Genomic DNA, 21976 nt, shown 5'->3' with positions numbered 1-21976 from the left:
TTATATATACATTTCATAAGACGTGGAGTTTTATTAATAAAGAACTACCTGTTATCCATTCTTGTATGAGTTGTACAGGGATATTGAAGTACAGGAATTCAATAAAGATTGACATATTGGACAATACATATTTAGCATTTTCATTCCTCACAGTAAATTTTATGCATTAGTCTACCTGATGTATATATCTTAGCAATGACCCTATTTTACCTTTGAAAGAACATATTTATAGACATTCCTAGAAAATTTAGCTTATTTATTTATTTATTTATTATTAACATAATATTAGTAAATTCTTGATTATTTAGACACAGGGAAAATAATGATGTAATTGTCTTGCAACAAAAATGGTAACAAATATACTTTTAGTATATACTGGAATGCATCTTATATAATAATATGTAATAAGATACACGTATAGTGGTAGATATAATTATATGCTTTGCTACATTCAGATAGTAGTAGTGTATAGTGTTGTTATTCAAAGTAAAATGATGGGTGTACTTTAAGTCATAATTTAGTTTCCTGTGTGATTCTAAGTCACACTCACTCATATTAATACACTAGTACAACATTTTGTTTTTTCAAATCTTTCCCCCAATCCAAAGTACTTGGGTGTGTTACGTTTATGTCAGCTCCATGACACCACTTAGGTGGTCTAGTGTATCAACAACTGAGTCTCGCATACTGAAGCATGCAGAGGGGGAAGTCCTATGCCACAGCAGCATCACTGTACAAATGACATTCTGGACCACCTCTTAGTAGAAAATCACCCTTTCTCTTTCCTCTCAAAGGAGCCTGCTTAATGTCTTCACGATCATGAGCCAATATCCATGCCCATGTTTGCTACCCTACAAATGGGTGGTGTCTTTGCTCTGACTTTCTATCCTTCCTTAATGCTGTCTGAAATGCCCTTTAAACATCTGCCCTGTTATCCCCCACAAAGATCTTCCTTGGCACACTTCTACCTTTACCCTGGAAAGAATGAGGAGCTGAGGAGCACAAAGACCAGGCTTCCCATGGTTGTTATATAGGAGAGAAATCTGAGTTGCCATTTTATTTATTTAAGTTGCATTTCTGCTAGGAGCCAAGGACACTTCAGGGCTGAAGAGAGACACCATGGACATGCTATTTCATTATCCCCTAAAGCCAGATGATATAAAGCAAAACCTATGCAAAGCCAATTTGTTGTCTTTGTCCCTTGACGATGTAAAGCCAAGAACCCTAAGCAGAGAGAAATGTGACTTTCTATCTTTGCATTTGTATGCAAACACTATATTGGACCTGGGCAAGAGCTACAATATGTGTATACATAGGTATGGCTTCAAACTATCTGGACACATTTTACCACCACACAATACACTGTGTTATAATTCTTTCCAGGAAATTCTGAAAATGTATTTGTCAGGTACAAGTTTTGACCTTCAGTGACTACTGCTTTCCCTCATCCCTTAGATTAAACATTAAGAAAGACCCAAATAGTTACTTAAAAAATACAACGGGTAAAGGTACAGAGAGAGAGAGACCTAGAGAGAGAGAGAGAGAGAGAGAGAGAGAGAGAGAGAGAGAGAGAGAGAGAGAGAGAGAGGAAGAAGAAGAAGAAAAGGAGGAGGAGGAGTGGGAGGAGGAGGAGAAAGAGGAGGAGGAGAAGAAGGAGCAGGAGGAGGAGGAGGAGAAGGAGGAGCAGGAGAAGGAGAAGGAGAAAGAAGGAGAAGGAGAAAGAAGGAGAAGGAGAAGGAGAAGGAGAAGAAGGAGAAGAAGAAGAAGGACAAGAACAAGAAGAACAAGAAGAACAAGAAGAATAAGAAGAAGGAAGAAGAAGAAGAAGAGGAAGAGGAAGAAGAAGAACAAGAAGAGCATTATTTGTTAGAGTGAAGAGTAAGTAACTCTGATAGGTACCATGTCCATCATATCTATGAATACATGTGAGGACATTTAGAAAATATACAAGGCTGAGCAACTTGCCTGGAGATTCTTTCAAAACTGCAAGCAATTCATACTCCCCTGACACATTATAGCCACAAACATAATCAATACATATTTAAACATTTAATGAAAAATGAATTTATGCCACATAGCAAATTTATTGGTGTTTACAGCCTCAATCTTTCTAAATTTCTCAGCTTAAAAAGACTGAAAGGCCAGAAAAAAAATCTGAAATTAATTCAGGCTGATGAAAAAGAATCTCACATAGGACATTAAGTTGCTTAAATGTTACTGAGCATAAAATGCCATGATAAAGTGGCATCTTGCTGTGTCTCTATTACATCTTCAGCACTAAAATTAATTTATGATCAGTCGTCAATTCATTTACATGTCAATTTATGCTAAACCCTTCCTTGCTGATAAATGCTTATCCTTAGATCCATTAAGCCAGAGTAAAGTCTGTGCTCTATAATATGACCTTGCTAATTGTTGCATTACCATTTTTATGAGCTACAAAAACTTACAGCCCCCATGTTTTGAGCCAATATTTAATCCACTGCTTGTCTAGCTACCTGGTAAGTCAAATCTTCTGCTATAATTGTCTTTGACTAAATCAGTCCAAATATTGACCTTTCTCTAGATGTAGAACAAAAATGTAAATATATGTGAAAATTCTTTGATACTCTCAATATTTGAATGAGCAAAAATTCTACCCCTTCTCTCTGTGTGCTTGTACACTTGCATGTGTACATGTGTACAAGCATGCATACTGCATACGTGCACATCTATGTAACATATAGGAAAAGAAAATCAAGTAGAAACAATTTTTCTTTGATTATATAATATTCATGTTTATATTAACATGTTTCACTCAGCTAAACAACATTTGGAATCTAATTTGTCTTAAAGATCCTAGAGCTGCTTAAATATCCTAAAGCAATGAATTCCTCATTTGTAGCATTTATCAGAGGTTTCCACTCATATTAAATTTAATTTATTCAAACGTTTTTGGAACAGAGGGAAATCCTCTTTTGGAAAGTTGCATGTGCCACTTTCTAAATACCTGTAGCAAGTAGACAACAAAGTGTGGTGTTTTCATACCAAGACGTTGAAAAACAGAGCTCTAAAAAACAGAAGATTAAACTATCCATACCCAAAAAGAAAATAGCTCCAGAATTTCATTTTAGTCACCAGGTACATGTATTTTCCAACATGCAAGACCACCTCTCACTCACTGAACAATGTCATTATTGGCCTTAGTTACCACACTGAGACAGATAGAGTCTCACTGTGTGCTAAGGACACCTTCTTCCTTATCTTTCACCATGCACATAGCAAACACCTGTCTCAAAAAGAAAACAGAAGGTGGGTAAAAAGTTCTGCACTACTACTAATTGAATCGAATTGCTAACCCAGGGATATATACAAGGACACAGAGTAAATGCTTGTTTTGGTTCTAATTACATAAAGCAATATGTTTGTTTGTACATGCCATTTTAAAACTAAGTTCATAACATTAAATGAATTGATAATTTCTTCTCCTGATTATTTTTAAATGGATACACATTATAGAATGTAAGGAGCTTCACAGATTGTTCAGTTATTCTGAACATATTCTGAGTAATGTGTTTTTTCACAAAGGAGAATTATGTTTTTATAATAGTTGTATTTTTTTTATTTGTGTGTGTGTGTGTGTGTGTGTGTGCGTGTTTATCTGTCTAATGGTTTTGCCTGAATGTATACCTGTGAACTATATGGGTATAGTGACTGTAACAAGCAGAGGGGTGCCATGATAATGTATACAGGTTCCTCTGGGCAAATACCCAAAGCACATATGCATTTGCTGCCTTCATTCATGCATCCTCTAGAGCTGCCAGCTCACAAGTTAACACATGTATATATTCCATGAATATGTCCACATGTTACTTTGTACACTCACATGGATTTGTATACCTACATTCTCCATATACATGCATGTGCACTTTCGAATGTACTCACCACTCCCAATATTTTTCCCTCCCAATATATTTACTCACTTCCTATACACACATACTCTCTACCTGACTCTCTCTATTCACTTATAATCCAATCTACATATACACACATTTCATGTTCTCAGACTTTATGTAATAAGGTTCTTCTATTATGTTCGTAAACAAACTCTGCAATAAACACACACAAACACACAGTCTACAACAGTAGTCCACAACCTATTTAGGGTCAAATAACCCTATCATGTGGGTGACCTAAGGCCATCAGAAAACACACATATGTGTACTACAAGTCATAACAGTAGCAAAATAAAATGAGGAAGTAAAAATGAAACGATTTCATGGTTTGGGTCACTTCAACATAAGGAACTGTATTAAAGGGTCACAGCCTTAGGCAGGTTGAAAACTCCTAGTGGAGAAGGGAAATTTAGCCTTTGATTAAATGTTCTCTGAGTTTCTAGTAGAAGGAAAGAGAAAACAATGGAAGTTCTCATTTAGCTACTCTACTGAAAGGTACAACTTCACTAAGGAGATGTGTTTTCAGGGGACCATTCATTGTAGTGGAATGCAAAACTAAATGGCCTGAAAAAATATTTTAAACATATGGCAATGATTAAACAGCAAATATTAGCATCAAAAGAAATCTTGTTTTCTTAGCAATGCAAGCTTTGTTTTGCAGAAATGTGGAATTAGCTATGGAAGATGTGCACATTGCTTGACCCCCCATTGCTTAAGATATCCTAACTAGTTCTTAACAGTTGAGCATATAAAAGGGTCAAGTAGTGTTCTGCTAAGTTAGAGAGGTATATGGTGTCTCAGGGATTACAATATTTAATACATAACTTTAGGGGTTATAGCTGATTTTTGCCATTTTTTTTCTTGGAACTTTCATTGCATTCTTAATAGGAAATAGTTTGATATTACTAGTGAAATATGCAAAGACATTCAGAATTTTGCCCTAAAGTAGATTATGGTAGAAATTCAAGTAAAGAGGCTTAACATAATAGTGTACTAATAAGTCAGCTCTCACAGAATGCAGAAGTTTTAACTTTTGCTCTGTCACCATCAGCTGGATCTATGTTTCCAACCATAGCAATATATATGTGGCATTAAAATCTTAATTAACTTGATAATCATCTCAGTCTGAAATTCATTCAAGAAATACGGAAAATTAGAATCAGGCTTCAGATGATGAGAAACACCAAAAGGAAGGCAGAAGATATGATTGGTCCTCAGTACTATCGAATACCATGGTCCAGACTGTAGATCTTTCAGGCAGCCCCCATACTATAGAAATTAGAAAACTCTTGGGAGAGGGTAGTTGGGAGAGGGAGCACCTTCATGGAGGCAATGGGAGGGGGAGGGTAGGAGGAAAGGGACTGTGGGAAAGGGATGACATTGAAATGTAAATGTAGAGAATATCCAGTAAAACAAATAAAAGTAAAAAAAGAAAAAGAAAACTCTCAGAGTACACACGGGATCAGGGAAACTCTGATAAGAAGCATTTTGGGAGGAATGGAATTATCTAAGACATTGTAGATACAGCTTGTCTGAGATGACCCAAGAAAATGCAAAGACCAGGTTTACAGTTGCTCTGTCTTCACTGTAAGGGACATGTATGTGGGTGCAGAGGTAGATAACTAAGGGATAGAAAGACTGACGTCTGCCTTTTGCTGCTTTCTTTGTGTATATAAGGGATTTCATTTGGACAGTTGTAAATTTTTGGAAACAGGCTGCTGCTTAGTTCTTAGAGTCATGCGAGGCATGCACCAATGGAAGTCTGCTTAGTGAACACAGAAAAAAAAAAAAAGGAAAGCCTAAGCAATAAACAGTCAAAATAATTACACTTCTTGGCAGAAGGTTGGTGATTATATTCAGCACTGTGAAATGCATAAATGTATTGCTTATCTCACTATGCATGTTTCCACTCCAAATATATAATACCGTGTGTAACCTAAGAGAGGCTCCTTCTGAAGACTTGCTTCTTTCCACCAGTGAATGATTTCACAGGGTAAAATATCAAGGAGCCTTTTAAGATCTCATTCACTTTGTATGTTGCTCCTGATATACAAATTATATCATTTCTAAAAGTAAAGCGTTTTTCATGTAACAGACTTGGTTCCCCAGCAGAGTGAACTTTTCTTGAAAGCCCGGGATATAATTGAGTTTTCCTTCATGTCTTTAAAGCTTTTTAAAATTCATGAATTTCCTTATCATTTTAGCAGCAAAGCAAAAGTATTTCTAAATCCTTTTTGAATTTTGTGTTTAACATTATCATATTTAAACTGTTACAAAAATAGATGGAGTGGAATAAATCTTACATAAGGAAGAATTTGATTTATGGTGCATTTTAATGTTGCAGATAGGTCACTTCTTGTTTTGTTAGTCTTGTTACCTGTTACAGAGCTGTCTAGATTGTCCGTACTGGATCCAGGTGTCTGGTCTAGTGCTCTGAGGGGCCTGGGAATGTCTAATGGTTCCTCTTCATCATCAGCATCCTCATCCGGAACGTCTGTCTCCAAATCAGAAATCAAGGCTCCAGACACGTAACCTAATGGTGGAACTGGGGGCTGTGGAGGTGGAGTATTGCTTTGAATGTGCCTGAAATTCAAACAAACAAATAAACAAACAAAAAGAGAGAGAGAGATGTAAAGCAATGTGTTAACATCCAGTGAAATTGTAATTCCTGTTAAATGGCATGTCATGGTAACTCATACTGTCTCCCATGGTAATTCAAGCACAGTACTGTCTTCTGTTTGAGCAGAAACACTGAAATAGACACATGCCTTCCCAAAGGGCAACTACATAAACTATGAACGTTCTCGCTTTGACTGTTTATTAGGTAATACACGGGGAGGAAATTATATATCAAGTATTTTTGTGTCAAGTTCAAGTTTTTAAAAGGAGAATAGGAATATTTGGTACAAACCAAGTCTTTCTTTTTCTTTTTCTTTTTTCCCCCTGTAATAGCTACTTGGTTTCCAGGTTAGTGTTGAAGTCAAGTCATTTGTTTTAATTTATGCAGCTTGGTTGGAGAAAGTTTCTCAGGTGAAAGTGTGGTTCGCTCAGCTCTGCCTCTGGCACAATTCCTGGCCTATGAGAATGCTTTTTGGCATGACTCCCATCACATTAGACTGAACAGATGTTTTATTATCCCAGTGTAGATTAGACTCAAGTACTTTGTGCTCTTGGAACTTGCCATATTTCTTATCAACATAAGTCTTAAGGGGTTGAATTTAGAACGTACAACATGTTCAATAGACTTGTGGGTAAAGATGGCTAATTCCAATCTTATAGACTCAATAGAACATACATGGTCATTTTTTTTATTATAAAATATTTTAGAAAACCATGGGTGCACATTTTGTGACTTACATAATGTAGAGTTGGATATTTGGTTCCATTGGATTTGCTGTGACACTATTAATGAATTATTTTTAACCTATAAAATGCTCAATGGAATTAATCCTTTTTTTTCACTGTCAACAAAAGCAAATGTGCTCTATGTCTGATTTTTAAAAAATGTTTCCTACAGAAGTAGTTAAAAGGCTCCTCCCTAAGAGTCATAGCTAACATAAACAAGGCATTTTTGCTTTTGGTTTTTGAAAAAAATTGTAGAGGCTATTTCTGTTTCGATTTGTAATATTTCAAGAAAAAGTTAAAAATTTTAACAATTATTCAAGGGTCCTTTGTTAATTGCATTTGTGAATTTATAGAGAACTCTAAATAGGATTCTAGATTTCTTAAGGATGAACTGCAAAGACTTGGTCATCACTTCAGTGGGGACGGATCTAATCCTCATTGTTGTAGAGCATGTATTTGAGGAAACTCCTTGGCATTCATCACTACACATTCGTTTGTCATGAAGGAGGCAAAGCAAGTGTTGCTAAATTCTCTTAGACTGAATACAAAGCACTGACAAGTTCACATTGTTGTGCATGTAGAATCACATCAAATTTGTGATTTGGAGAGAGGGAACTGCATGATGAAAAAGAGGATATCAAGTAATATTACATAGGTGGTTCATTTCACTGTGATGCTATAGATTTTGGTAATGGGCTGGGAATATTAAAGATGAATACTGTACTCCTACATAACTTTTGGCATGTCAATATGGGAAAAAATTACCAGGGATGGAAAAATGTACTCCTTAATTTAAGCAGTATTTGAAATTATAATGAAATATGAATTGAAGTTATGTAGAATTTATAACTATCTTCTAGTAATAGGGAGTGCTTTGTACAGTTTTAATCTGTTAGTATGAATAGCAACTCTGGATGTGCAGCTGAGACCTTTTATCTTTAGAGTTCTGGGAATGTGATTTGTAAAAGCAAGGGATGCTTCCAAAACCACAAGAGCAAGCAAGGGACATTTTAGGTAATGGATGAATTGCTACTCTTAGGTGTAAAGCTAGCTCTGGCATTCAGAATACAGATGGATCAAACAGAAACATCCTCAAAGACAGAAACATGCCCTATCTTATGGATAGGTGGAAGATACAGAAAAGTCCACTTAATCATTCAGGAGCTATCTATGAGACAATTACTAAATGTGAAAAGGGCATCAGTGGTTAACTTAAGTGAAAATCCAATTCCTTCTAAAAATTTCCCAAGAATCACAAAATGTGCAAACACACTCACATTTCAAAAAAATCATGAAGAATATAGCTTCAACTTGACTCAAGGGAAAAAAAGAGAAAAAGAAAAAAGGTAGATATTTTCTTTGAAACTTAGAGGTAGTGTGATTTTCTATATCTATAGAACCTGAAGCCTTCATGTACACAGTGTTTAACAGGACAAATCATCGAAGGGCTTTTAGTCACAAAGTCATAGCTTAATATTTCAATTGAGGACAGTCTTGGCTGTATTCACCCTTCCAAGGGAATGTGTCTATCTCTGTCTCCTGTATGTCAATGGGATGGATAAGTCTCCTGCATCTTGCTAATGCAGGTAAACTGAACTCCCTGGGACTCCAATGGGAGAAAATGAGGAGATCTCTGCTTTTGAAATTCTTAGAAGTTTGCTCTATATCTCTTACCTTAACTTGTTTTAACCCAGTGTTTTTTGGGAATAATCTGTGACTTTGTGTATAGATAACACAATGCATTTTTTAAATTCTTTCTGTGTGTTCTAAAATTGCAATGCGATTTCTGGAGCTCCTTGATCATATACCAAATCATAATTTAGGCTATTGTTGGAAGAGTTCCTTTTAAGTGTGTATAGAAGCCAATTATTAGTATCGCTATTATTTTATACATGGGAGAACTAAAAGTATAAAGGACAAATTTCTGCAGGTAATACATCTGGAGAAACACATCTATTTTCATGGAATTTTGCATTGCAATCTGAGACTAAGGAATTGGAACCTACCTAGAGGTATTAAATATGCCCAGATGTGTCTAATAGGTATCAGTGTGTGTGCTTAAAATATAAGAGACAAGACTGCATAACGACATGAGTATTTACACAATTGTCTTAAAAGTGATAGTTTTTACAAAGCAGATTTATATGAAACAACAATATTGTTTAATCGTAAGCATGTATGACTATTGAGAATACATCTGCTGATTGTGAAAACTAATTCAGGTCTTATGTTGCTCAACAAAGAGCAAGTGTGTGCCACCCTGGAGTGCTGTTCCTAATATGAGTATCTTCTCAACGTTGGTGTATTTTAAAAACAAGTATCTCATAAACACTGAAAATGATGGCTAGTTCACTATGAATGTATTTCAGTCAGTAAAGCTCTCCAAAAGTTCAAAGTCTTTTTTTCCGATTCCAGGTATGATGTCAATCAGTAGGAAAGACTTTTTAGTAGGTCATATATACTGAAATAGAAATCAGTATTTCAGAAAACACAAGTTCTCTAAAGAATATGAGGCTTGGTCCTATTTCTATTACTGCCACCTTTTCACAGAACGTCTGACAGACTTCCATGTGTGATTACAAATGTGTATTTTTATGTTACAAAAATCTTAATGTGTTCATGGGTTTCTGTTGAAGCATCTTTATTTTTATTATATTTTAATCCACTTAGTTCAACCCAAAGTCTGTAAATAACTGCCACTGACCATAATAATTCTCAGAAGCATGCATTTACATATTTAAAACCACATATAGAATTAATGACAGGCACTTTGAAGAATTTAAAAGGAGTCCTTTATTGCAGAATTAAAAATGAGTTCATGTATAAACTAATTGATGCTGGTCTGTGAATGAGAAAATATTCTGGTGTCACCAAAATACTCAGTCCCTGCTGCATTCAGTTCTTTAGCCAGCTGTGTGATGTTTGTCAGTTTACTTAGGTTTCTGTCACCAGTTTCTCAATATAGATGGTTAACACATATTCAAGATCATTTTTCATCCCACCCACATAGCTTTATGAGTATCTCTACTTAATACACACAAGAACATCTTCATATGTAGGAAGTACAGGGCCTTTGGTTTACTGAGGATATTTACCATGTTTGTTTTGCTATATCAAACTGATAGGCCCTTGTTAACTCATCCAAGTGAGCTTGCAGCATGGGTTGCATCTCTTCCCGTGGGGATGGAGTAAGAGTGGCAGTGGACTGCTGTCCAAAGGAGATAGCGGGCGAAGAGGCTACACCTCGAACAGGAGGCGTTGGGACCCGATCTTCATCTTCTTCCAGCTCATCTTCCATTCCCTGGTGCAAGTATGTTTGTACCGGTAATGGTGGGCACCAGCTATCACTGTCATAGCTGAAATTAGATAAGAAAAAGACTCACTGACACATACACACATAAATGCACACTCATATTATCAATAAATAACAAATGAAGGTTCTTCAAAGGGTTCTCAGTTTTCATCTTTCTTATCATGTTATTGAGGTTGTTACAGTAAATCACCTGACTGTTATCTTAGTTCTTATTCCTAACTATGTACTATTATCTCAATATATCTCAGTTTATTCTTAAATAACCTTATTAGCTAATTGTCACTATGCAGTTACAAAAGGCAATAATTTCCAACCAAATATAGTACTCATGGAAATAGAAAATTGCTGTTAAAGACAATGAAGTTTACGCTTGGAGATTTATCTGGAGTCTCTTGTGTATCTGTGTGCCCAAACAGACTATGCCAATAATATTGATTGATCAACTCATGCTTCTACATCTATTTCAATCCATTATTCCATATAACATTCCTGTCATCAACAAACTTTTAATTTCTTTAAGTTTGTCAGCAGAAACACACAGCATGCTTCTTTCAGCATAGAAACAGAAGTTCTGGATTATCTTGTGAAAGAAGAGTAATTATGCATTTCAATAAAATTATTTGACACAAAACCCAACATGTTATATCCTTTTCAGTTTAGGACATCTACTTCACAAATGTAGATAGCATGCCAAATTATTTTTTTAAAGGAACTCTGGATTAAGCACATAGAATTCTGGAACAGTAAATTCCGAATCAATAGTTTTATTTACACTAGCTCCATTGTCCTCGTATTTCCAACAAACAATAAATCTGAAGATACTTTTAAAAAAAGGGGAGAGTCTTCAAAAGTTGTGGTTCCACAAAGGATAACCCAGTAGTAATAATTTAAATGGGAGATGGGATCATAGAGCCATGCTTAGCACATTAGGCAGCTATGGCTCACAAAAGATAAGTTATTGTCTTTACTGTTATAGCCACTGTGGAGTGATAAGTGTACCAGTGAAGAAAGTCACACAATGCTCACATGAACAACTCCAATTAAACCCTATGGGTTGTGAAACAAAAGTCAAATAAAGATTTGTGAATAAGAATGGTCCCATAGGCTCATAGCTTCGAATGTTTAGTCTCCAGAGAGTGGTGTGACCTGTTAGGAGGTATGGTATTGTTGGACAAAGTGACACTAAAGGTAGACTGTGTGGTTTCAAATAAAACTCAGACCCCTTGTCTTCTCTCTTCCCACTGCCTGTCTATCTGAATGTAGAACTCTCAGCTACTTTTCCAGTACCATGTCTACCTGTAGGTTACCACGTTTCCTACCATGTTGGTAATGTACTAAATCTCTGAACTGTAAGCAAGCCTCAATTAAATGTGCTCTTTCATAAGAGTTGCTGGGGTCACTGTGCCTCTGCTCATCAATAGAACATTCACTGAAACAGCATGGAAGAGTGGAGGAGCCTTGTTAGGAGGAATGGAGCAAGTTGGGAGGGACACGAAGAAAACAAGAGTGGATGTAGGGAGATGACTGCATGGCAGAATCAGATGATGCACTAAAAGAGCAACAGAGACTATTTTGGAAATGGATACCCAGAGATCTCAAACAGTTTGTGGGCTGGCAATCCTCTGTTGGCCAGGAGCAATGGGAATATATTAAATGACATATATCCAAGCCCAGGGTTAGATACTAAAGAACTTAATTTCCAAAAGAGATAAAGAGAAAAATATTGACTATAGGCAAGGAGAGAAAAGAGAAGTATCAGTTACATAGAAGCACATCAGTCCCAGGGAGCTTGGAATAACGTAATCTCTACCTGTTCAGTCATCCCGGATCTTTAAAGTCATGTATTCACAAACCACATGCTCTCTATACAGTTAATTCGACCTTTGGATCCTTTGTTTTTATACTCATGGCCACTTGCTTTGCCCTGCTGAGGCTACTTAAATGCCCTTCTGTTTCAATTACCTTACAGCTGGAAGCCCTGCTTCAGAAACCATGGACCATTTGGAAAGGGTGACTGTCTCGCAACATCTTATATACCATTGTGAACAGCAGACACATTTCAATGCATTGCTAATGGCAAGCTATTTCTATGAGAACATTCCATGGGCTAAACTGGAATTTCTATTTAGTAACTGTAGAATGTGTGCCGATCTGTATTGAGGAACCATTTTTATCTAACACATTGTCATTTCAATTGGGCTTATGGAGATCACAGTTTTCATTTGAAGAAATTCTACTGCTCTAAAGCCCGTAGGCAATCCCCCTGTTGCCATTGAAACTTTTAGGTTTTTCTAATCCAATCAGTTCTGAAGATTGTTTACAAATATATCTAGGCAGACATCAGAACAATATTAAGGGAGCACTTTACCTCTCCATTCTATTATGTTTATTTAACAGGGCTAAGCTCAGACTTATTTTCTAGACACAGTTTGTCAGCAAGACTCTCACATGATATCAAATGGTCTTGTTTCCCTTTTCCTTTACAGTTTTGCATCCTGCCCATTTGGTCATAGCTTCAAATGACCTTCATCCTCCCAGGTTCTTCATTTTAATCTTCCAATTCTGCATGTTAAGTAAGTGCTGAATCACATAGGTTTTATAAAACCTACTGACAAACTAACCAGTGCTAGAATATTGTGTTCTACGACTGGTACTGGCAATCTTATTGGGAATTAATTTGAAAATGGATTTTAGAATTTCCCCATTAATTCTTTTACTCCCTCAGTTTAATACTGAGATTTTCATATGTTAAGAGTATCTTTTCCTCAAGTAGATTTAGCTCTCTTATTGCTGGCCTAAAATATACTTACTGAAGCAAAGAGCTTTATTGTAGAGAAAGCTTAAGTTTTTTTTTTGCATTATTTATTTATTTGAGTTTGAGTTTTCATTATTACAGTAAAAAATACATTTAGAACGTAATAAAATAATGACCTAATTTCAGTATAGTATGAACTTACAGTTTGCCTTTACCAATAGTTAAAGTCAGCTTTACTTTGTAAAGTTTGTCAAAAAACTCACATTTTATAGCAGAAATTAGTAATTATATTTTCAGTATTTATGTTGTCTTATTGCTAAAGTTATAGTTTTACACAGAGAAATATATGTGTGTATATAAAACTTAAAATCATAATAAGCTATTAGTACCAAAAGTATTTCTACCTGATGAATAATAAACAATGCTTTAAACAAATATATATATATATATATATATGTATATATATAAATTTATAATATAAATTTAGAATAAAACATGGACATCACAAGCAAAAGAAGCTTGTGTTATATACAGTATTTGAAAAAGTGAAAAGCATTCAAGTAAATTATGCCTGATCCATTTTCTGTTATTCAAATAATTTTGGGCAAAAGGCAGAGGCTACTTAACATGTTTGATAGTCTGAAAAATGGTATCACTAGTTAAATAAATTACATAGTATGCTAACTTGCTAAAACAAATTTCCCTAGCTTCTTATTAAAGTATGATGGATCAACATAAATATCAATATCTAATACTTTGGCAAAGATAATTGCAGCGACAATGAATAAACTTTATAGTCCTCCAGAACATGGAAAGCTGAACAAAGCACACAGGTTCAATAGACTTTGTATGAATAGAAACAAGAAAGAAAAGAGAAAACGAAACAACAAATTGGAGAGACTTTGAGAATAACAAGACTGAATAACACAAACGAAGTCAGGATGTATTTTATATCACAGGACACAGAGCACTGATCATCACCTCTGTGGGACGATTGTCTGAACCTCCTCCAGAGGGATAGATGATAAGGTTTAGTGCTGTTATTGGAAAAAAAAGAGAATAGCAGATAACTGTATATTTTATATATACAGCTCTGTTTAATGGTTTCCTTCACATTTTAGAGATGTACATCTTATTTAAGCTATTCAGTTTTTGATGTATTTTGAAGTAACACACACAGTCTATAAAAATGCTCCCAATGAAGAATCAAAGTTGTTTTGTTCAGTCTACCTCAGGCGAGTCCTCATTCCCTGACATTCTGTTAGCAAAGTATGAGACATCCTATTATCTGTCTTTCCTGATGAGTAATGATCAAGATGACAGCCAATCAATGTTGCATGCGAACTAACTTATTAAAGGCCAGACACAAATACCAAATTACTAATAAAAATACAATAAAGTTCAACTCCAGCAGAAGCTCACCAATCTCTAATGTCAAGAACAAAGCCAAGCAACCTATTTAATTACTATTGAATTCCTCACATAACCCATGACTATCATGAATGTATTACAGTCACAGCTGGGCTCTAATGCATTTAACACTTTGCCTTTTTCAAACCAAAGACACATATTAAGAAGGAGAAACAGTTATACCATGGCTATATGATTGAATTAGCATTCAAACATCCTTTCATTTGAACAAAGATGGAGTAACTTTTGGTATTTGAGACTGTGAAAAGAGAAACTGTCTCATGGAAGGCTTTGAAGGAAAAGCTCAGTCTATACTATTAAGAAGCAATACTGAAAATCACAGTTACAAACTTGAAACAACTTGGGACGTAGGAGGTGTGGGTGACCCTTCAGAATGTACCAGGGACCTGGGACGTAAGAGACTCTCAGGACTCAAAGGAAGGGACCTTAGATGAAATACCCTACACTGGGGAGAGGGAACTTTGTAAAGCCCACCTCCAGCAGACAGACAGGGCACCGAGTGAAGAATGAGGTTGCTATCCCATAGTCAAAACTCTGACCCATAATTGTTCCTGTCTAGAGCTGCAGGAAAAAAAAATGGAGAAGAGCCTGAGGAAAAATAGATCAAGCAACAGGTCCAAAGGAGGATCCAGTTCAATGGGAGGCCCCAAGACCTGACACTGTTATTGAGGCTATGGAGAGCTCACAAAAAGAGACCTATCATGACTGCCCTCCGAAAGACCCAAGTAACCGAAAGACTCAGTTGTAGATATTCACACCAAACCAATGAACAGAGGCTGCTGACTCCTGTGGTTGAATTGGGAAATGGCTGGAAGATGCTGAGGAGATGGGTGACTCTAGTGCTGAATTAGCAGCAATCTCAACTAACCTGAACCCCTGACATATCTCAGATACTGCACCAGCAGCAAGGCGGCACTCACCAGCTGATATGAAGCCCCCAACACATGCACAACAGAAAACTGCTGCATCTGGGTTCAATGAGAGAAGATGCATCTAACCCTCAAGAGACAGGGAGTTTCAGGAAGTGGGTAGGTCTGGTGGGTTCAGGTGTGGTTGGGGGTGACATCCTAATGGAAATAGGTTAGGGGTTGGGAGAGGAGGTATGGCATGTAGAATAGAGGGTGGACCAAGAGGAGGCTTTTAAAAAAAAGGTGTAAAAATAAAAAGATTTAGAAAACAACTTATTTGATATTCATGTTATTCTCAGCTAGGACACTGCCTGACTGTATTCTTCTCCCTCATGTCCACTCTCATTACCCTGCTTTTAGACATTTTCTTTTTTATAAGAGCCATTTTGCTGCAATATTTGGAACATTATCCACAAGAACCGAGGATCTTATCTTGTATTTCATCAATAGTAAAAGAGCTGACCGTATGGCATACAGGATTCACAATTAACCTCAAGGCTCCTGCGTAGTTGATCTACTTTTGTGGGGGCTTAAAATAGATTCTGACAGCCAATCAATTTTGGGTAGTATCATTTATGGATAGATGAACCAAGATTCACCTGCTATAAGTCTTTCCCTGGTTTACTGACTTAACTATTACTTTATATAAATATTTGTTATTGTATATACATATTTTGTATACATATATGTTATGCAAAATAATGTTTTTGTTACTTTCTATTGAGATATATAGATAGGTAGGCAGGTTGATAGATTGGTAGATAGATTGGTAGATAGATTTGTAGATAGATAGATTGGTAGATAGACAGGCCGACAGGCAGGCAGGCAGGCAGGCAGGCAGGCAGAAAGGCAGGAAGACAGACAGACTGACAGACAGACAGACAGACAGATGATAGAGAATATAAAAGAGATGGGAAAGGAAGGAGAGAGGAAAAGAAAGAGAGCATGTTCACGTGAACTTGGAGGTAGTAAATGTCTTAGAATCATAACTGTATCCTCTGTATTAATGTATCAGATCACTGCTATAAATGCAATTTTTTTGTTTGCCAGTTCTTATTGATTCTATTCCTATAAGTGGGCCGAGCATTTAAAATGAATTTTTAAAAAAAATGTTCTTTATTATGATGTATTTCAAATGACAATACAAAATTAAAAAAAAAAACAAACAAACAAACAAACAACAACACAACCCAGAAAACAAAACCAGGGTTCTTATAAATTCCAGATTACAATCACAGCATGGGCAGAGTTACGGAACTTAGAATGACTGTGGAATCATATTCTTCCTACCTGTAGCGCCTCAGTGCTGAGGTCAAACACACTTCTTTCCCCTGACATCAAATTCTCAACACTTAAGGCAAATAAAATCTCAGGAGTAAATACAAAGTAAAACATATAGCATAATCCTTTTTCTGTACATTTGCATGTTTATAGCCAGAATACTCTTTAGCTATTTGCAACAGCAAATGACTATTTTAGAAATGAAAAATAATACCATGCATTTAGAGTATATATTAATATATCTAATCACTATATGATAATAACATTACTTATCAATAGCTTCAAACTAGTTTCAAACTAGTTTGTGTAAAAATATATACAATTTATTTTATAGTTTTCACAGTTTTATTTCATAGTTTTTATATATATTTTATAATATATACAAAAAATATATACCAACATAATCTAATCAGACTATGAATTACCTCTAATTTTTCTACCGTTTAACAAGGTCACATGGTAAATTTTACATTCATTTAGATTAAATTAATTTCATTTCAATGTGTTATCATTACATTTATATTTTAATGAGATTTGTTGGACAAAAGAAAAAAATAATTCTAAATAATCTAAAATTTTCATATAAAGAACCCAGATGTCCTTCAGTAGATGAATGGATACAAAAACTCTGGTACATTTACACAATGGAATACTACTCAGCTATCAGAAACAATGACTTAACCAAATTCTTAAGAAAATGGATGCATCTAGAGAATATCATCCTGAGTGAGATAACCCAGTCACAAAAGAACAGACATAATATGCAGTCACTGATAGTGGGATGCTAACCCCAGAGGCTCAGACTGCCCCAGAAACAACTCACAGACTGTGTGAAGGTAAAGAAAAAAAGAAAACAAACAAAAACAAAACAAAACAAAACAAAACAAAAAGAAACCATTATGCTCAATCCTTACACATCAAAAAAACGTTGACTAATTCCGGGTTACATCCTGTTTTACATGTACTTTTGCTCATTGTAACTAGTAAGACCTTAATGCAGAGTATCAAACCTTAAAAAAAAAAGAAAAAAAAAAAAGGCAAGCACTAACAAAAATGTATTTGTATACATTTATGCAAAAATGCTTAAAATTTTTTTCTTTTATCTTTGTTTTTTAAAATAAAGTTAAAAAAATGAAACACCCAATAACTTGTTACAATAAAAAACAAATAAAATTTTCATATAAACTGAGTTCTAGAAGTTATTTTTACGAAGTACTGACACTACTCTTTCTTCTTCTGCTAGTTCCAAATTCTATTTCCCAGTTACTCTTGCTACAGTTTTAAAATGCAAACTCTGAAGCAGTAATCCTGTAGTGACCCTTTTGATAAACTATGCTGCTCTTTTTTTTTAAATAAGACAGTTACATATTTGTATTACTAATGTGAATTAATGTCATATTCAAATTTTAATTTTAAGTCAGGAGAATAAAGGGTGGGCTCTTAACTGATAATTTCAAATAAGAACATTTTTGATAAGTTATATAGTAATTTTTTTACATATTCATAAGGATTATTTTCCCAGGAAACAAAGTCTACTGGAAAGATAGAAAGATGAAGGAATGATATGTGTGCATTGGGATTTTAATATACTACACATGTATGGACATATAAACACAATATATTTTATGTATAATATATGTTAAAATATCATATATATTCTATGCATTTATAGCATACATGTTGAGATGTGTCCATGCATAGAAGAAAAACTAGATGAAAGAAGAAAAGTTTACATAACAGAAAGTTAGAGTTAGAAAAGACATTGTGAGGTGCTCAACGATAGCATTTATAAACCATGAAAAATACAAAAATTTCATGAAAAATAAACATTATTATATTATTTGAACCAATATAAACCATAATCCCACTGTATAAGTTATGTTCAATAGTTAACTAATGCTGTGTAAAACAAAACTTGTGAAGAGAAAAATCTCAATATAGTCTGTATTCTTGGGTTAATAGAGTTCCAGTCAAAATAAATACTGACTTGCAGATGGAAAGCAAGACACAGCTTTTAGAAATATTAATTTAGGTAAAATGTTTTATTTGACTCTTTTTGACAATAACCATTATCCATGTCTTTGTGTTTCAAATCAATCACCACTTCAGCTAACAGGAATCTAAGTCTTGTGAGATATTTGGTAAAGAATAGAAAAACATCCCATTTAAGGACTATCAAAAGAAATTGTCTAACTTAAGGTGGTTTTGTTACAGAGTGTGCATGGGCTTGAATCTCTTATTGTTCCTGTTCCTAAATTCCCATCAGAAGTGATGATTAAAGTTCTACCCACTGGTCAGGTCCCCACAATTATCCCATTGGAGGGAGGCACCACTGGTGGCGTCCTGCTATGGCCAGACATCAAGTCATTAGGAAGCTGCAAGGGATGATGAAGGGGGTTATTTTAATTCCCTTTCAGCCCTTCTCAGGAGTGCCTCTTTAGTTCACAGAGCTGTGGGGACTTGCTTTCAAACTAACAAGCAACATTATAAATGGAGGCTGATTATCATGATTGCAGACAATCTAAAGCACTTGAGGACCAAGGATTCACACTCCTAAGTATGGGCTGTTTTATATTTATCATTGAGAGAGAGAGAGAGAGAGAGAGAGAGAGAGAGAGAGAGAGAGAGAGAGAGAGAGAGAGAGAGAGAGAGAGAGAGAGAGAGAGAGAGAGAGAGAGAGAGAGCAAACGCTAAAGAGGATGCAGTGATGATGGTGGGAGAGGAGCTAGTTCAAGGATGACTCGGTGCATGGAAAGACTGGACAGAAACAATTGTAGGCTTGCCCACGCTGCCACGGTACCCCGTTTTCCTACCCATTTTCTTGTTCCGCAGCATAGTGCCCCAGCTCTGTACCCGGAAGGGGCTGGACTGGAGGAGGAGGTAGAGGCACATTAGCCCAAGTGGATCCGTTGTTTTTCTGCGCTTTCGAAGAATTTTTAGTTTTCTTCTTTTTTCCACCTTTCCCACCTACAAACAACCAACAGAGTGTATTCAGAGAGGCTGCCTATCCAAAGAAACAGAATATATAAAACGTCATGATGTACTAATGTTGTCACCACACCAGGATCAGTATGTTAGACATGATAAGAAGCTATAAACAAAGAAATGATACTCTCTTAAAACAAAACAAAATAAAACTTATTTACGAATTCCACCAGTGGTCTTGTGTGTCTCTCCCAGTGCATTCTCTGCAGACCTGAGTAAATCAAAACCATGGCTGCTGAGTCAAAAGCACATTTATTGATTTATTCACGTCTGCTGCTTCTATGTTTCCATTGTTTGGGAAAATAATGGTCCACAGCAAATTCTTTTAAATGTCAGATTCTACTGCATTTAAGTTGCTCTTTTACATAATCTGTCTCAGTGGAGAACACAGTGTCTAAGGATATAGGCTAAACTTTTCCATTAGAACTTATTCAATTTAATTAATCCAGAGGAGTAACATTCTTCTCTCCAAAGTCATGGGTAAAAAAAAAAAAATCAATCAACCTTGGTCTAGAGAGTATCTGTGCATGCCTCATCAAGATACATTTTACAGACATTTTGTCTAATAAGTAGTACCATTAATTATACATATCATGTTAGTAGTTTGCAACCATTTCATAAATTTCCAAAACAAAGGGAGTTTCTTAGAAATAAAGTAGTTAGGTTTGGTACTATGTATGATAGTAATGAATTCATGCATAGAGGGGCACAGAAAATAAGCCAGCAGTGTATGAATCACATCTGAGGTTACATGGAACTTAGTGAGCTCTGGAAACAAAACATCATCTGAATTGCTATACATTAAGTAACGAGAACTTCTTCATTAACAAGGAGGTGGAAGATATAGATGCAAAGATGAATATTCCTTCAACAAAGGAGCAAAGGATATTTTAAGGGTATCTAAGCAGGTTCCATGATTTCTATATCAGCTTCTTTACAATGAGTGGACTTGACCCTTTGGATTTCATCTTTATTAAAGACAGAGTTGTGAGTATAAGAGATGAGGCTGTCTAGTCATGCAGATTTCGTGAGAAACTTGTCTATTTTTTCAAACATGTATTTACATTATGCATATGAGTACATTGTAGCTGTCTGCATCCATACCAGAAGGGTGTAGGATCCCATTACAGATGGGTGTGAGCCACCATGTGGTTGGTGGGAATTGAACTTAGGACCTCTGGAAGAACAGTTAGTGCTCTTAACCACTGAGCCATCTCTTCAGCCCCACTTATTTCTTTCTTTCTGCAATCTACTATTCATCTGAGTTAGCAGACTCAGATTATACATAATAATAATGATAATAATAATAATAATAATAATAATAATAATAATAATAATAACAACAACAATGTATTCGAAGCTCAACAACAGATAACTATTATACTAGACATTCATACTACTAGTGTACATACTTTCTACATGTTATGCATACCTACATCCATATCCTCTAGATCATCACAGTAAATGGAATTTTCACGTTCTCTTTTACATCCTTGATAGAGGAAAAGGTGACCACTGGGAAGCAGTGTAGGCACCTTCTACACTAAGCTTCTGTGGGTAAGAGTGGGATTTTTGGACATGAGGGCTAATTTGTTGGTAGTCGTCACCTTAATTTCCATACACAGAAAATAGGTATTTCTATTTCCCTGAGCTATCCTTAGGATTACATTTGCCTATAAAATGTTAAATAGGAAATGCCAGTCACATTTGTTCTCTTTCAACTATTCTCTCATTAAAAAAAAAAAAAAAAGAATCCAACTTCTAGCCACCTCTACAATCCTGTCTTTCTACTTTTCAAGGCTAGTGAGTGTGCCATAAATATTATACATTTCTAAATGAAGCAAAAATTTACTGCGGAATCGATCTGGATTTTATCTTTCTGAAATGATTTCTTGAGAATTTAAGCCTCCTAAATCATCAACAGAGACCGTCATTTCTGCATAAATCTGGAATTGAGATTTAGTACCTCGAAAGGAATAACCTGAGCAAGACCTCCTTACTTGTTACCCCACTTCTTATGCTT

General features: G+C 35.5%; 1 protein-coding gene across 1 annotated transcript in view; it reads right to left on the bottom strand.

Moving 5' to 3' along the window:
• Positions 1–21976, bottom strand: part of ROBO2 (roundabout guidance receptor 2) — a gene marked incomplete at both ends in the record, with an annotated part of 484272 nt that overhangs the window by 12664 nt on the left and 449632 nt on the right. Inside the window, 3 exons of the mRNA XM_080919232.1 lie at positions 6313–6518; positions 10376–10636; positions 19782–19935. Coding sequence (XP_080775358.1) covers positions 6313–6518; positions 10376–10636; positions 19782–19935 — 621 coding nt within the window. The remainder of the gene's footprint in view (positions 1–6312; positions 6519–10375; positions 10637–19781; positions 19936–21976) is intronic.

This window comes from Micromys minutus, assembly GCF_963924665.1.
Source record: "Micromys minutus genome assembly, chromosome: 7".
Lineage (NCBI taxonomy): Eukaryota > Metazoa > Chordata > Mammalia > Rodentia > Muridae > Micromys > Micromys minutus.
Note: the sequence above shows the minus strand (reverse complement) of the source record. Positions and strands in the feature narration are given on the sequence as shown.